General features: G+C 30.5%; 1 protein-coding gene and 1 non-coding gene across 2 annotated transcripts in view; one reads left to right on the top strand and one right to left on the bottom strand.

Moving 5' to 3' along the window:
• The window catches only part of LOC107449716 (protein madd-4), a 121,265-nt gene that overhangs the window by 73,958 nt on the left and 30,393 nt on the right, over window positions 1-16,914 (top strand). The window contains exons 9-11 of the mRNA XM_071185804.1: window positions 1,441-1,543; window positions 3,094-3,236; window positions 13,663-13,836. Coding sequence (XP_071041905.1) covers window positions 1,441-1,543; window positions 3,094-3,236; window positions 13,663-13,836 — 420 coding nt within the window. The remainder of the gene's footprint in view (window positions 1-1,440; window positions 1,544-3,093; window positions 3,237-13,662; window positions 13,837-16,914) is intronic.
• Window positions 9,294-9,365, bottom strand: TRNAA-UGC (transfer RNA alanine (anticodon UGC)). The gene has a single exon. It is a non-coding gene; the product is annotated as a tRNA-Ala (tRNA).

The raw sequence follows: 16,914 nt of genomic DNA, 5'->3' as shown, positions 1-16,914 counted from the left end.
GTCTTATTTATTTATTTCCACATCGAAAGAGTTAAAAAAGTTTATAAATTCATGAAAATAATAATTTTTTTTCTTTTCATGAAAAAGACGTTGCGAAATTTTAATTACTCAATATCTTTTCGCTTCTTTACAATGTGTATATTACAGGCGAGAAAGTAACTCGAAAAGAAATGAGAGTTAAAAGAATAAGGAAACAAAGAAGAAGATAATTAAAATTTTATTTTCCAAGTTTCCAGAATATAGAAAATAAGATTTCTGGATTTATAATTCAGTAAAAGAAATAAATGAAGGAATCAAAGAGATGTGCAGAGTAAATTAAAATTTTACGAACAGAAAGCAAATTTAGCACACTATGCGAAGAAAAGAAAAAGAAAAAAAGCATACATGGCAGAAGGATGCCAAAACGGCTAAGTCTACTCAAACCTTTTAATACTAACTCAGTTCGGGGGGAAAGTGACTGCAGATCATGTCAATAACTGCTGTGATGCTTAACACTAGAAAAACAGAAATTTGCCCAAAAGCAGTCAAAATGACTGGATTGTAAAAGAATAAATAATGTGTAAAAAAATTTGTTTAAAATTAATTTTTAATATTTTTTACATTATTTACAGTTATATAGCAAGTTATTAGTAATTATTAACAATAAAAAATCATATNTTCTATTTAACTAAAAATTACTGAATTTTTTCACTTTTTTTTATAACTTTACGTTACATTTTGTTAGAATATGTCTAGATAATGTTAAGCATTATCTAGACCAGTGTTTCTTAACCTTTTTGATATGATGGACCCCTTTTAAAATTTTTTAAGAAGTCACGGACCACCCCTCTGTGAAAAAAAAATAATTGCCGAAAACATCAATTATTAGAAAACATTTAATTTTATTATTTTAATAGTGTACAAAACTTTTAAAATTAAAATTTTTAATGTGAAGGTTGCTACTGCTTTTCCTTAATTAATAAATTGAATTGGGGGATGGTTTTCGAAAAAGCAACGTGCATATCATGTTCAACATTCAATCGATTTGGATGTTATGCTTTTATTGTCACAAGTGTGGAAAATCCCGCTTCGCAAAGATACACTGTAGCAAACGAAATTATAGCTCCCATAGCTCGCTTTAAAAACAAAGGGTAGGCTTCCAAACGTTTTAAAAATTAGGAGTAGTCAGCGGACCCCCATAATATAACTCATGGACCCCTTAGGGGTTCATGAACCACAGGTTAAGAAACCCTGTTCTAAAGGATCCCCTTACTCTTGGAGCAAAGTTGCAACTTCATCTAATCAATTTTTGCTAAACGTTTGCATGTCCCTACTCTGCAATGTTTTAATCCAATAATAACTCGAAATCTGCCATATTTTATTACACGGAAATTAAATAAATTTTTTCATGTTTATTAAGATATTTTGTCTTCATTAATAAAAATTGTTGTAACTCTTTAGGTGTATATATTCCAAGTACTGAAGATGAGCCATCTACAACTGTAACTGAAGAAACAACCACAGTTACAGAACCCATTTTATATTTAACACATGCTCCAGCAAAGTAAGTTATCTAAATTTAGGGAAAGTGGGACAAATGAAAAATGTATTAATATTTTTAGAAATATTACTCTGCCAAAAGTTAAAATTAAATTAAAATTAATTTAAAATAAATGAAAATAAAAAGAATTGTATTCGAATGGTAATTACAAATAATACAAATATATTGCCAACTTTATAAATATGGAAATAATAAATTTAAATAAGAGGATTAACATTAAGTATAACGATACAATACAAGTTGTTTACCCGAGGATAATTTTCCTTGAGTTGTAACAATGAATAAGGCAATGATTATTTTATCCATGATTATTTTATCTGGATTCATAGTTATTTTATCCAGATTAATTTTTCGTGTATTATACTAATGCATAAATATTATTTCAAAGGGTGTGGTTTTCTGAATTTCAAATACAATTTTCGCAATAAATTCACGCCTATTTTATGCGATGTTTTCATATCACGAGGAGATTTTTATCTGAAACGCATTTTTAAATTTATGTTTTAGAAGGAATTCTTTAAAATATTTTACCTAATATAAATATTCATATTAGTATAAAAAGAGAAATTTTGCTGTTCAGAGAACATTTCTTTATAGTTTAATTATTCTAATCATTATAAGCCAATAAGTCATTCCTTTAATTTAATTTAAATCCTTTTCAGGTGAATTTTAACATGGATTAAATTTTTCAAAAAAATAAAGACTGGTTATTTAATTACCCCTGTCTCGGAGAAACAAGACATTCGTTTTCGCCACAATGCATTAATAATTTTAATACGTATGTTTTGATCAAAACTTAAGCAATTGCTAAGAATTAAAGCTAAAGATGTTAGCCAACATTAGAAAATATTAAATTTGCTAAACTTAAATGCCCCAACATATGCAGTAATATGTCCATCTCTACGAAACGTTCCGTTTTCGCAACAGTTGTCAGGAATCTGTTAAATGAAAAAATATCGCTATTCACGTTATAAGAAAGTGATGAAAATCAATTTTAGTGGTGAAATAAGTTATATCAGGCTACTCCATTAACTGTTTAAGCGCCTTTGTTCCATTTTTTTATACATATCATTTTTTTCTAAAAGAGAAAGACAAATAGCATTACTATTTCAGTATTAGCATATATCTAGGATGTAGAAGACATTTGTGTCAACTATATACTAATGAAAACAAAATCTGTATTATCTGTGTGTATTCTGAAAAGTATTATGTATATTCAAAATCTGTATTATATTCTGAAATTATATATTTGTCAACGTTTCAAACCCAATTGGTAGCTGAAGGAAGAAAATATTAATCACAATTTAATCACAAATGTGCAACCATTTTTTCTATATAGGCACTTTTCTCATTATTATAGAATAAGATTTCAGCAGGGAAACGGTCAATGGTAGTTTGTACTGAAACGGGAATGAACGTTGAAATATGCTAATAGAGTCACATCATCTCAAAAATTCTGATCTGAAAATAATAAACTAAGAATTATTATTTACTTGAATACCTCATTTGAATTACTACACTCGAATACTCCTTCACTTTATACTTTTTTACAGTTTGACGTCTACTAGCACTTTTTATTTTGTCGGGCCTTGGGGTCGTTGCAATGGGCAAGGCTATCGACGAAGAATTGTACACTGCCAAATATTTTTAGACATCACTAACACTGTGGCAAGACTACCTGATTCCGAGTGTTCAGGTATTTGTGAATTTTACCATTTATTCATTTATTAGTCTACTTTATTTTATTAAACTAATGGCGGTTTACGCCTTAATGAATAAATAAGTAATTAGAATAGTATTATACTTTTTAATCTTAAATCACTTGATTTCGATTATATATATATATATATATATATATATATATATATATATATATATATATATATATATATATATATATATATATATATATATATATATATATATATATATATATATATATATATANTTAGTGTCATTCCCTCACTTTTTAAATAGTGAAAATAATTAATTTACTTATTAATTAATTTGAAAAATAAATTAAAAAATTAATGAATTAATTTATTAAATTAATTGATTGATTTATTTAATTAATTTATTTATTAAATTATTTCATTATCAATTATTATAAATTAATTAATTATTGATTAATTATTTAAAAATTAATTAATTTAAATATTAAGTATCATTTATAGGATATATATTTTCTTTATAATGCCATTACATATTTCTATTAATGTAAAAAGTTTCAGAGCTTTTTATTCACTTTACTTTTTTGGGATTTTATGAACTGAAAAATGACAGTTTTCGTGAGAATGACCCATATATATCAGAGATGCCAACTGCTCCGGATTCACCAAAATAATTAAAGAAACGGTAAATACCTACCAAATAAATTTTGTAAACATTTGACTATTTTTGCATGCTCTTTTAAAAGTATACCCTGACTTAAATACTATAAAGTGGTGAATTATATAAGCCTACTAATTATTTAGAAATAGTGGTGGATAAAAATCTACTAAATTGAATTTATTAAACCATGAATCACAATTGATAAATTACCACTTTAAAATATATATATGCCGTCCGGAGCAAGTTGGCATCTCTGATATATATATACATGTGTGTGTGTGTGTGTGTGTGTGTGTGTGTGTGTGTGTGTGTGTGTAAAAATGTGTTTTCTTAGCTACCCTTTTAATATTTCAATATTCATTACAAATCTAAACATAGATTTTCTAGTGAGTATAAATTACTCTTTATTTCTTAGATTAATCTGCGCAACAAAATAAATTTCACTAACTTTAACTTTTTAAGCTTTTTTCAGGAATGCCAACTACTCCACTTTCTGCAAAAGTTTTATTAAATTGGTTGTGAAATAGACAGTTAATCACGTGGAAATAAGGAAATTACGCCTATTCTTTAAAAATGTAGCCCACGAAATAACTGCAATAAACTTTAATTTCGTATGATGCTTTGAATTTTTAATATGCAATGATGGAAAAGTTACTTATAATAAAACATTCTGAACTAAAAATTATTTAAATTCCGTTACAACTAGAAAATGTTTTATTACAAAGCGACGGAAGTTATTTCCGTTTTTTATCTGAGAGAAAAAAGTACATTTAAATTGAACCCGGGTGTAAAGCAGAGATGCCAACTTACTCCGCTTTCTAAAAAAGAATATTTTCTTGTAGTACCGAAATTTAAATTGTTTCTAGTTTAGCATTTTTCATTTTAAGTAATTTTTCCACTTCTACGCATCCCAAAGATTCAGAGCATCATCTCAAATGCAATTTTATAGCAGTTATCTAGTGGTGGCACTTTTATAGAGTAGCCGTAATTTTCCTAATTCTAGAAGTTTTACTCTTTAATTTACTACCAATATATAAAGACCTTTGTAGAAAGCTGATTATCATTAATAAAAATCGTAAAATTTATCAGATATGTATTTAGAGTATAATTCCGTGATCCTCTACTATCTTAAAAGATACTCTGGCCGAAAGTCCTTTTTTTAAAAGATTATTTTGTGTTAAAAAAATAAAGGAATAAATTTAAAAGTTAGACTTATAAACTCAATTGAATGCTGTATTTAGTACTTTATATATTGGTCTTTTGGATCAAAAATGTTTTCAGCTCTTTATTTCTATCCAGCAAAGAAAGAATGATTTACTGAATGGAGCTTTCGCACAGGGCCTTAGCCTTCCTAAAAAACCTCTTCAAATTGTAATTTCTTATCTATTTTAAAAATAAAATTTATAACTGGAACTATGTATGCTAGATTTTTTCTTTTTCAGAAAACTGACAGTACTAGTATTTTCTCTTGATAGTTTTTATATCTTTGATCAAAAACTCTAACTACTACGGAATCTCCGTAGTTTCAAACAAGAATTTTTCCTGGTGGTTGCAAGGGTAATGTATTTATATTTTAAGAAATCAGAGCTAAAAGAATTTTGTCCTCCCTAAACACAAGTAATTTAAACAGATACATATGAATCGTATAGACGAATGGTTAAGTTAAGTTCTAGTAATTTTGTTTTTAAATGTCTGTTAGTTGCAAAAAATTCTGCTTTAGCTTACAGTCACTGAAAGAAAGTAGTTTGAAACTATGACGAATTCGTAGTAGTTTAGTCCCTGTTTTTTAAATGAAAATTTATAGTGGTTAAGAAATACTAAACTAATTTATACAATATCTGCCAATTTTCTTCCGACAGATTTTATTTTGATATTTTACGTAGTAGCAAAATTTTTTTCATTCTTACGTCATTTTTTAAATAAATTTGATTTATTGTAATTTTAACTACCACTGCATTTGAATAGTTTAAACGTATATAATGAAAACTTGCGAGGCACTATATTGTTACCAGCATAAGCTTAATCAATTATGACCTGAGAGCACAGTACATCACAGATTCGACGAATCAATAAGTGGCACCTCGCGCCAAACACTGAGCTACCCAATATATCCAACACCAGCACTGTATAGTGTTCTGTAAAACGTAAATTAAATATTTGTCAGAAATATAATTTCATTAATAATTTCACTACCACTGGGACATTTTTTTAAAGAACGTAAAAGTCAGCAGGTTGGCCAACTGATTTATTGAAAAAGAATTGTTAAAAATGTGTCTATATGATCTAAATTCTATTTTATTGGAATAATAATACACTCTCCTAAACTACTCGAAGTTGTTGCGAAAAAATTTTTCAGATTTATCGAACTATAAGAGAATTTTCATACACAAACCTGACAACCTTCTTTAGATTTCCGAAAATTTTTTAATATTTAATGTGGTATTTTTCATTCTTAGTTGATTTAGGTTTTAACAAATTTCATTTACTATAATTCTTATTACCATTTTATTTAAATAGTATATAAAGAACACTCATGCTTTAAGCGATGGCTAAAAGTGAATTAAGTATTTGTTTACATTATTACTTTAATAGTTATTACTTTACTAGTCATTACTGTATACTTATTGCTCATTTTTATAGTTACCACTACTAGGAAAAAACTTTTTGGGTAAGAAATTATTTGTATTCAGTAGCGGAAAAAATTCTTTTAATTCTAATTTATAAAAATATAAATACATTACCCATGCTACCACTGGGAATATTATTTTCTGAAACTAGGATGAATCTGTAGTAGTTGTAATTTCGACTTTTTCAACTCAGTAGATTTTATAAGATGCATATTTGAAGCAATTTTACTTTTTATTTTTTTAAAAGCTTTTTAAAACTATGACTTATGTTGAACTTACTCTGACCTTCATTAATCCGTGAGAACATGGCTCATCTCTTCTTTAACACTTTACCGACCGGTAGCGGTTCGAACATACTATGCCCTTTCACCGCCCGTTCAGCTGCAGATCGTCCGAGACACCGGCTCGGTTTCGGCCTAGACTGACGCGCGGACTTCACCACTAAATATCAAAAATTACAAATATGATATAAAATGCAACGTTAAATCATCAATATACTGGTTACTGTATTAAAAAGTAGGCGTAACTATCTTTCTTTAACTAATCTTACAAAATATTTTGCTACCACTTTATTAGAACTTTTCCAGAAAGCGGAGCAGTTGGCATCCCTGCCTTCATATCGATGAAAAAATCCCGACTTTCCTCGCAGGAAAATCTAGTCGCACCCAGCTGCACGATGAAAAATCCCGACTCTTTTCGCAGGAAAATCTGGTCGCACCCAGCTGCACTCGAGAAAACGACAGCTGAATTTTTTTCAGGGCATGCTGAATTGGTGGAAAACGTAGTCACCACAGATCGGTCAAAAGTCGATTAATCGACGACCGGTCGGTAAGCGCTGGGGAGCAAACGCTGAATAATCGACGGCCGGTCAGTATACGATGAGAACAAAACGTCGATTAATCGACGACCGGTCGGTAAAGTGTTAAATTGAAGCAGACTCCCACTAGTACGGATTCTCCGTAGTTTCAAAAAATATTTTTCCTAGTGGTAGCAATGGTTATGTGTTTATATTTCGATAAATTAGAATTAAAAAAATTTCGTCAGCAACTAAACGCAAGTTATTTAATCAGATATTATGTAAGGTCATATAGACAAATGCTAATACTCTAATAAATTTTCTGAAAAAATCAATTTTTTTCAAAAAAATGTTGCTTTACTTTACTACCAGTGAATTAAATATTTCGCAACAACCGCACTTGGAATAGTTGAAGTCTCTGAAGTTAAGGAAACATTCCAATTTATTGAAAAAGTAATGGGTAAAAAGTAGTTTTGAGAAGATGAAATATTTATGCAATTCTGAAAACATGTTTCTTTCCACAAACATGTAAAACCCTTCTTTAAAAACACGCATTTGCGCAACATAACTTTAAAAATCGATTGTGCACTTAATTATATCTTTATATCTCGCTTAATTTATCGAGTACTTAAAGAGAAACGTGAATCTTCTTTTAATTTTTCCGTTTTATGCTCGATGAGAAGTATAAAAACTAATTATTGACGTGGATGTTCAATTTATGCAAATGCAATCAAATATGCACTCTACAGTGAAGAGGAAAAAAACTGAATAATTTCTTTTCAAAACTTTTCGAAGTAGAAAGAATTAAAAGTTAATTTGACAAGCTTTGGTAAATATTCCCCTTTTTTGTTAAAAAAAAAATATTTGGCGAAGCATTAAATCGTGAAATTACTTTCTCATTTTAATGTTTCATTGATCGATTTTTCAAATCGCTTCTTTCTTTTTTTAAAATGAAATTTAGTGATTTCCTTGATTTTTGGATATTTAAAAGTATAATTATTATAACATGGTAAGAATAAATTCAAATGTTGATCAAATTTGAATTTCAACATCGATATATCGGATCGTCCGGAAAGTCCGTGTAGATATTCGATAAGCGAGGCTTCCAAAGGTCTACCAAAAATTTTAAAGAAGTAGCATAATTTATATTTTCTTGATCATCACAAAGATAAGGAAATTTCTTGCATAGCTCGCTTTCTTTAAACAACTGGGTGCCTAGGCCACGCAGCGGTCCCTAACCGATACCTATTCTCCGATCTGAACAAGCGCAGTGCATACCTGCGAACTCTCCCGCATTTTGCGGGAGATTTTATTTTCATATTTAAAGTGGTAGTAATTATAAACTATTTTTTCTTTTATAATCTTAATTTTTAAATGATATTGATCACCACTATTCTTACAAAAATTAAGCACATATATTAATATGCGTTACTATCATAGTTGTCAACTTAAGTTTTCTCAAATACAACGTATTTGTTTGCTTAAAATTGAAGTTTTAATTCCATTTTAATACCACTGGAAAAATAATAATGGAAGGGATTAAAAGTTGGCAGGTATGCTAACCCATCCATCTTAAAAATATTATTACAGTGAATATAACATTTTGATTTATGTAACAGTGTGGTAACATAAAAATAACCATGATTAGAAATTCGTACAACTTGATCGATGATTTACATAAATTGCCTTTAAAAAAGAAGTGAATACAGCCATGATTAGGTCGATATACATGAGATACATTTCTCGCATAGATAAAAATCTGATACATGCTTAAAGAATATTATCTAAACTGAAGTGGTTGCCAAATTAGGAAAACTTCGAATTGCTAGCTACCACTTGAATATTTTTGACACACCTTTAGGAGCTCCACCTATCGAAAATCGGCACGAACTTTGAGGACAACCCATTAAATGAAAAATTATATTTAAGAATAACCAACTGTAAACGCAGTGGAAATTGATCATGAATATTTTTTTAAGAAAAGAAAAAATAACAAAACTGGAGGTGTGAGGGATCGAACCCCAGGCCTTTCACATGCAAAGCGAACGCTCTACCACTGAGCTACACCCCCGCTGATTGTCTATGTATTTAAAAGAAATATTATCTCTCAATGCATGAATAATGTATAAGCGATACGCCACCTGCTCTTTGCAAATACGATTCGAATAGCAATGGTCGTCTTTACCCTTGTAATAAAACAGAACTACGTAGTTTAGTTGTTACACATACCCAGTGTGTCAAATTAATATTTATAAAACATACGGATTAAATATTTACACTAGATACTTAAATGAATGTGTTTTATTTGGAAAGAAGTACGAGATTTCGGAAAAAAGTCTGGTGCAAATGTTTATACTGTATCTTGTAGCACATCTAGGTTGAAGACGTCATTAAACTTAGTTCTATGCTTTGTAAAATAATTCGACACAGGCAATTTAGTAGAGATGCTCTTTTTCCATTTTTCCTAATATGAAGCATTTTGAACCCTTTTCGGAAAAGCAAATTCCAATTGAAAAACTTCGGTCAGGCAAGACGTGGGCAAGTGCGATCACAAGCAGTACATTCTTATGTTTAATGCTTCAATGTAAATGTAAACTTCGAAGTATCTGCCTTGTGGCACCTGCCTCTTCAGCTAAGTATTTTGCTAGAAGCAATCAATGAATTAAGTCTGAGTTAAAAGTGCCAGTATATTCTTGTCTTGTCTTGCTTTTGGATCTGGGCGTCTGGGCCGCGAAGCTCCCCTTATCAGATTCATCGTGGAGGTTTTGTCATTTTGTTTGGTTTCGTTGAAGTTAGCAGGCAATGTGGTTGCTGTCAGAGGGATTTAAGCACTTTGCTTGAATATACAATACATTCTTCGTTCGTTGTAATGGAACTGGGCGTTTGAGGCCTTACGGCCCTTTATACAATACATTCTAAATGAAGCGAACTTCTTTAGCTCTTTGTTATTTAAAGAATAGTGAAACGCTAAAAAGCAATTAGTTTTTGTTGTTGTTTCAAGTGGTTTGTAATGTTCGTTGAACTAATGTTGCGACATTACACATGAAAGGGTTAAAGTAAAATGGTGGTACTGGAATAAAAATGAATTCGGTTGGAGAAAACAGCCTATAGCGCGCTAATTAGAAATTAGGGGTACAAATTGATTCGGAAAACTAAAATAATATGATGCCCACTTTTAAAAAAAATTAAAGAGGTATTTAACCATAAAAATTTCCAAATTAATTAAGTGCTAATGTTTTGCCAATTTCTTTCTCGAGATGGTGCTTTCCGCGTCACTTGTCACTTAAAAAACAAAAATGCATTTTTACTTTCTTGACTGGTAATAAGATAATATACAGTCACGAAATGTTTGCTTAAATATCCAGCCAATCAAGTTGGATTTAAATTATTATATATATATGTGTCTACTTCTCCCACTTCTGGTGGAAAATTTTTCTCAAATATGTAAAGCGTTTAAAAAAAAGTACTGCACTTTAAATTCATTTATTTTTCATTTAATAAATTTGCAATGTGGCTGGGTGGCGCAGTTGGTTTGTCGTCGGCCTTCTGAGCCCAAGTCTGCGGGTTCGATCCCCGGCCCAGACACCGGATTTTCGGGATGCAGAAAATCCTCAGCTGCCATGTCGTATGATTATACGGCATGTAAAAGATCCCTGGAGTGCCTTATTGGCTCTTGGCATTTCCGGCAAAATTAAATTCCTAGTGCACTTTAGCATCCAAATAGAGTCTCGGTGCTGCCANAAGTGAACCAGTTGTGTGCATGAACCCAAATTCTTTTATAAAAGTAATTGAGAGAAATTTATCTTATATATTTGAAAATTGAATCTGTAGTGGTTGACAATTGAATAAGGCAAACCAATAATATTCATAAATAAAAAAAAATTTTAGTCATATATTTGCTACCACATTCTTATTTTAACTATATTCTGTATTAAATGTCTCGTTCGCTTAGTGGATCCTCTATAGTGGTCTGATCGAAGCTCTCCTTATCAGATTCATCGTGGAGTTTTTGTCATTTTGTTTGTTTTCGTTGAGACTAGCAGGCAATGTGGTTGCTGTAAAGGGGAGTTAAGCACTTTGCTTGAATATACAAAACATTCTTCGTTCGTTGTAGTGGAACTGGGCGTTTGAGGCCTTACGGCCGTTTATACAATACATTCTAAATGAAACGAACTGCTTTAGCTCTTTGTTATTTAAAGAATAGTGAAAGGCTTAAAAGCAATTAGTTTTTGTTGTTATTTTAAGTGGTTCGTAATGTTTGTTGAACTAATGTTGCTACATTACACATGAAAGGGTTAAAGTAAAATGGTGGTACTGGAATAAAAATGAATTCGGTTGGAGAAAACAGCCTATATCGCGCTAATTAGAAATTAGGGGTACAAATTGGTTTGGAATACTAAAATAATATGATGCCCACTTTAAAAAGAAATTAAAGAGGTATTTAAGCATAAAAATTTCCAAATTAATTAAGTGTTAATGTTTTGTCAATTTCTTTCTCGAGATGGTGCTTTTCGCGTCACTTAAAAACCAAAAATGCATTTTTACTTTCTTGACTGGGAATAAGATAATATACAGTCACGAAATGTTTGCTTGAATAAAACCCCGATGATGTAGATGAGACAATGACTCGAACGCATCCATTTGAAAATCACGTCAGACCGGAAAATACAATTTAATAGCCAATCAAATTGGATTTAAATTATTATATATATATATATGTGTGTGTGTGTCTACTTCTCCCACTTCTGGTGGAAAATTTTTCTCAAATATGTGAAGCTGTTAAAAAAAAAGTACTGCACTTTAAATTCATTTATTTTTCATTTAATAAATTTAAAATAATTTTGATCACCATTATATGTAAGTAATTGAAACATGTATCCGAGATCTGATAATAATATTGTGAAGAATTTAAGTGCAAGAAAAATTAAACAAATTGAACTTACATTAATTTTAATTTTGTTATTACGTGAAGTATTGTAAGGAGTCAGGAGTTAGAACTTCCGAGATGAAAGATTTTCCTGAAAAATACTTTCCAGTGAATTCTTTGGAATTATGCACATTAAACCAAGAATAAAAAAATTGAAAGCATGAACTTTAAGACCACTAGGAAAAACTTTGGAGTTGCAATTAGAAAGTATGTATGTACAGTGCGCAAAATGCAAAAATTTGAAATGGCAAATTACAAAGTTTGAGCAAAATTGGTCAAAGAGTTCCTGAGAAATCAAATTTTAAAAGTACGATTTTTTTCAAAATCCAGTTTCTCAGGAACTATTCAACGAATTCACTCGAATTTTGTATTTTTCGATTAATAATTACATTCTTCAAAATTATGTAAAAATTTGTATACCTTACAATTTAAAATTTTTTCGACTATTATTAAATGACATAATAAAAAGTAATAAATATTTATACTAATAGTTGTATTTTGCATAGAATTATATTTTGGATAAACGAATTTTATAGCTATGTTCAAAAATTTTCAAATTCGCTTAAAATGCTATTGGACATGAAGCTATTGGAATCATATTTCCCAGACGGCGGTTACCCCTTAAATTTCAGAAGCCAGATATCCGAATCCTTTGAGAAACAAGTACGTTTATTCTGAGAAAATACGTTTTTGTGTCTGATTTCGTTACTTAAAGTATCATCTGCACTAATTAATTATCATACTTGAGGACATTCTCTCGAATTATTAAGATTGAGTCCTAGAACGTAAAGATCCGAGCGTTATATCAAAAGTGATTCAGGGGGTCAATTTTTTTATTTTGACCACTCGACCTCAAATGTTAGAGAGAATCTCTGATTGATTTGAACAGTGGTAGTCAATTTACGCTTGAAGCTAATAAAATAAAAATTTACTGTAAGTTAGGTAATAGCTGTAGTTTTAGCTTTAACTTCAATTTAAAAATAATAAATTTACCAGTTTTAAAATTAAGTATAAACTTAAATTAATGGCAAAAATATCTTATATAATAAAAAATTAAAAAAAAAAGGTTAAAATTTTTGCACTCTGAACTTTATTGAACTCGGCAACTACTGCATAAAAATTTTACAACCGAATCCGTACCATTGCTATTGAGTATTTTATTGTAAGATATGAAGAAAATAAAATAATTCATGCAAAAAAGATTTTTTTATCAAGATTTCGTATTTAAAATTTATCAAGAACTATTTTTCCAAAGTCGTAAATTTAATGAAATAACCCGCATTAATTGTTTTATTATTTATGTTACTCTCGTGATGCGATTGTTTTTAATGGCTGATGCTATGCAGAGTTTATATTATTTTTTCCCCCATCGTTTTCATAAAATTGCATTTTTAAATTATTTGAAATCGCATTTTTAAATTATTCGAATATTGTTTTTCAGAAATACGTCCGACTGACATGGAATCTTGCACGAACTCCTGTCCTCCTCCGCACCCACCTCGAAAACAAATTGAAATCGAAAAAGAAAGTATAATAGAAGAAATCGAAGAAGAAAAACCCTTTTATTCTTGGAATACCGAAAAGTTCACTCCATGCTCTGCATCCTGTGATGGAGGTAATAGAGTTTTGCAGCTTACAATAGATTTAAATATACAAACTAAAACCCTCGTACTTTTTTCATGTTATTTGTTTAAAGCGTTATTTAGTTATAATAACGAAATAACGCCTCTCAACGATATTTTTTATAATGTATAAGCATTATTTTCGTTTCGTTATATTTTTATTCAAATTATAAATATTTTATTTTATTTTATAACCGTCGTTGAACAGCCAACCCAATTTTTTAATTTACAACTACCGATATTCAACTCGAATCCTTGAAATTTTGAATCCAATCGAGATGACAAGGGAACTTCAGGACTAAGTATTGGGAGAAATTTGGGGCTTTTTGATGGAACTCACCAGCATTTGTGTTACACGGAGAGGAAAACGGTTAGGCTGCCTGCAAGGGGACTCTAACCCATGATCGCATCTACCACTGAAGATATTTTACTCAGCACTGTAGTTGGTGCGAGCCGGTTACGGATTTCATATCGACTAGTCATCGCTAGGATTCGAACCCGGGTAACCTCATTGAGAAGCGAGCGTTCTAACCCTTGAGCCACCACGGCCCTAAATTATAAATTTGAAATATATTGGTATGACATTTCAATCGCCTAAAAGAAATCATAATATTAGGTCAAAATCTATCTTGAAAAATATAGCACCAGTCTAAACGCGTTGAAACAAAGTATCTCCAGGAAACAAGTAGAATTTCCTTCTGGTTTGTGCTATCTTTATAATATTTAAATAGTATTGCTACTGATAATTATTAATTCAGGGGGTCGTTAAAGTTTTAATAGTGGTAAAAAAATGAGACTAATCTTGATTAATTAATGTTATTGTGACCACCACTCCACCACTATATATTTTTAAAGAAAATATGTTGTTATTGCTTGCGACACTAACCATCACCTCCTACATCAAAAAGCCTCTTTGATAAGTAGTCCCCGCAGACTATTTTATAAGTGAACCAGTTGTGCACATGAACCCAAAACCTTATATAAAAGTAATTGAGAGAAATTCATCATATATGTTTGAGAATTGAATCTGCAGTGGTTGACAAGTGAATAAGGCAAACCAGTGATATATAGAAATAAAACAAATTTTTAGTTATATATTTGCTACCACTTTCTTATTTTAACTAGATTTTGTTTTAAGTGACTCATTCGGAAAATGGATATCCTTCACAGTGGTCTGATCGGACTACCTATAAAAAACCATGTGGAGGCTTTCACTATTAGTACTGCAGATAGGCAAAACAATCTCGCCTTCAATTACAGAAGCAGAAAATTTTAATCTCGGAGAAGAGGCCATCTCAGATTTAGTTCATAACACTTATAGTGCATGTTCAAAATGGCGGCATCTGAAAAGTTTTGATGCTCTAATTATAAATATTTCTTGAAATTTTTTAATGATACCTATTAAAGAAATGAGTTTTTTTAAATATTTTGTGGCTGCAGTTTTCTAACTTAATTAATGCATGTTATTTGGAGTAATATATTCCACCTGCTCACTTCGCTTATCAACTCCCAATATTACTTCATAATCATTTTCGTTTCTTAACGATAAGCAGATCGTCACATTAAAAGTTTACCATTTTTAATAATATATACTATATTTGCATGCTTGCTTTATTTAATAAAACTGGGCACCTTGGCCGCCCTGCGTCCCTTATCCCATACTACATCATGAAATATTAATACATTGAGTTACAAACATGTTGAGTTCAGCAACATAGTTGTAGCTATGCACTTGCTTGATTAATTAACAGATTGAAGGTTGAAATTATAAAAACAATATGAGTCTTTAAAATCTATTTATAAATCTATTGAAAAATGTTTATATAATTAATAAAATAGATATTAAGAGTTTTTTTTTTTTAAAGTTCAATATTGAAAGTTCAAATTTTATAATTTTGTTAATGTTGTTTCCTTCTTGTTCTAAATTTTGATTGATACACTGATAGATGATTCACTAAGATATCGCTAAGATCGATTATTCACTAAGGATTCTCTGAGATTATGAACTGGATGATTAGGATGGTATTTCGAAAAAGTGAGTTCACAGTTGGGATCGAACCAGGGACCAGGGGGGCTAGTAGGCGATATATATACCATATTTACTTACTTACTTTATTTAAAATAAATTGGGTACCTAGGCCGTGCAGCGGCCTCTAACCCATCCATCATGAAAATAATACAGTGTATATAGTCATTTTGAGTTATATGATAGTATGGTTACATAATAATATTGCCATGACTAGAAAGTACAACTAGATCGAAGGTTTACATGAATTGCAAAGAAAATTGAAAATAGCCATGATTAGATATGAAAACATGATATACAAACTTAATCTGTGATATTTACATTGATGATCAGTAGAAATTTGAAATTGAGTGTTTAATGTTGATGATAGCGTAAGTATATATAAAATCGGGAGACAAATTGATGAAAGCATAAATATTTACAGAGCCAGGAATCAGAGTTGATGATAGCAAAGAATATACAAAATCGGTAATCAGAATCAGGAAGAAATTACAAATTTTGCGAAGCCTTAGTGGCGTAATCTAGTGTGAAGCATTCAAGATTATTAAATTGTAATTTATAGAGATGCATATTTAAAGTCAGAGAAGAGTTCAGTTTTAGTCCTAAAGTGAAATTATTCCGGAGTAGTCTCCCTCATAATTGTTTGCAGCAGTTGAAATACATCTCGGTTTTTTAAGAGTTCTTTAAGTTCTTTGATAATTGATGCAAGTCTATGGGCTTGACCTATCGTTCTTGATGGGATTGTATCAGGAGTTGCACGAAGGCCTCTCCTGGGGGGACGGTTGCTGCAACCTGTGTAATTTGCAGTATGTGCTTCTCCGCAGTTGCAACATTTAGGTGGTGAAGTTTTATCCTTATGGCACTGATAGGAACGGTGGTCGGCGGCACATTTTAGACATCTTGGTTGAGATTTGCACATTCGTTGTGTGTGGCCGAAATTCTGGCAGTTATAACATTGTATTGGGCTATTCCCTCCACGAAATCTTTCAATTTTCACGGGAAGGTCACAAATATTGGTTACTGAGTAGATTTGGTTATTTTGTTC

This window comes from Parasteatoda tepidariorum, chromosome 9, assembly GCF_043381705.1.
Source record: "Parasteatoda tepidariorum isolate YZ-2023 chromosome 9, CAS_Ptep_4.0, whole genome shotgun sequence".
NCBI classification, from domain to species: domain Eukaryota; kingdom Metazoa; phylum Arthropoda; class Arachnida; order Araneae; family Theridiidae; genus Parasteatoda; species Parasteatoda tepidariorum.
The sequence above is the reverse complement of the archived record's forward strand: the minus strand, read 5'-3'. Positions and strand labels throughout refer to the sequence as shown.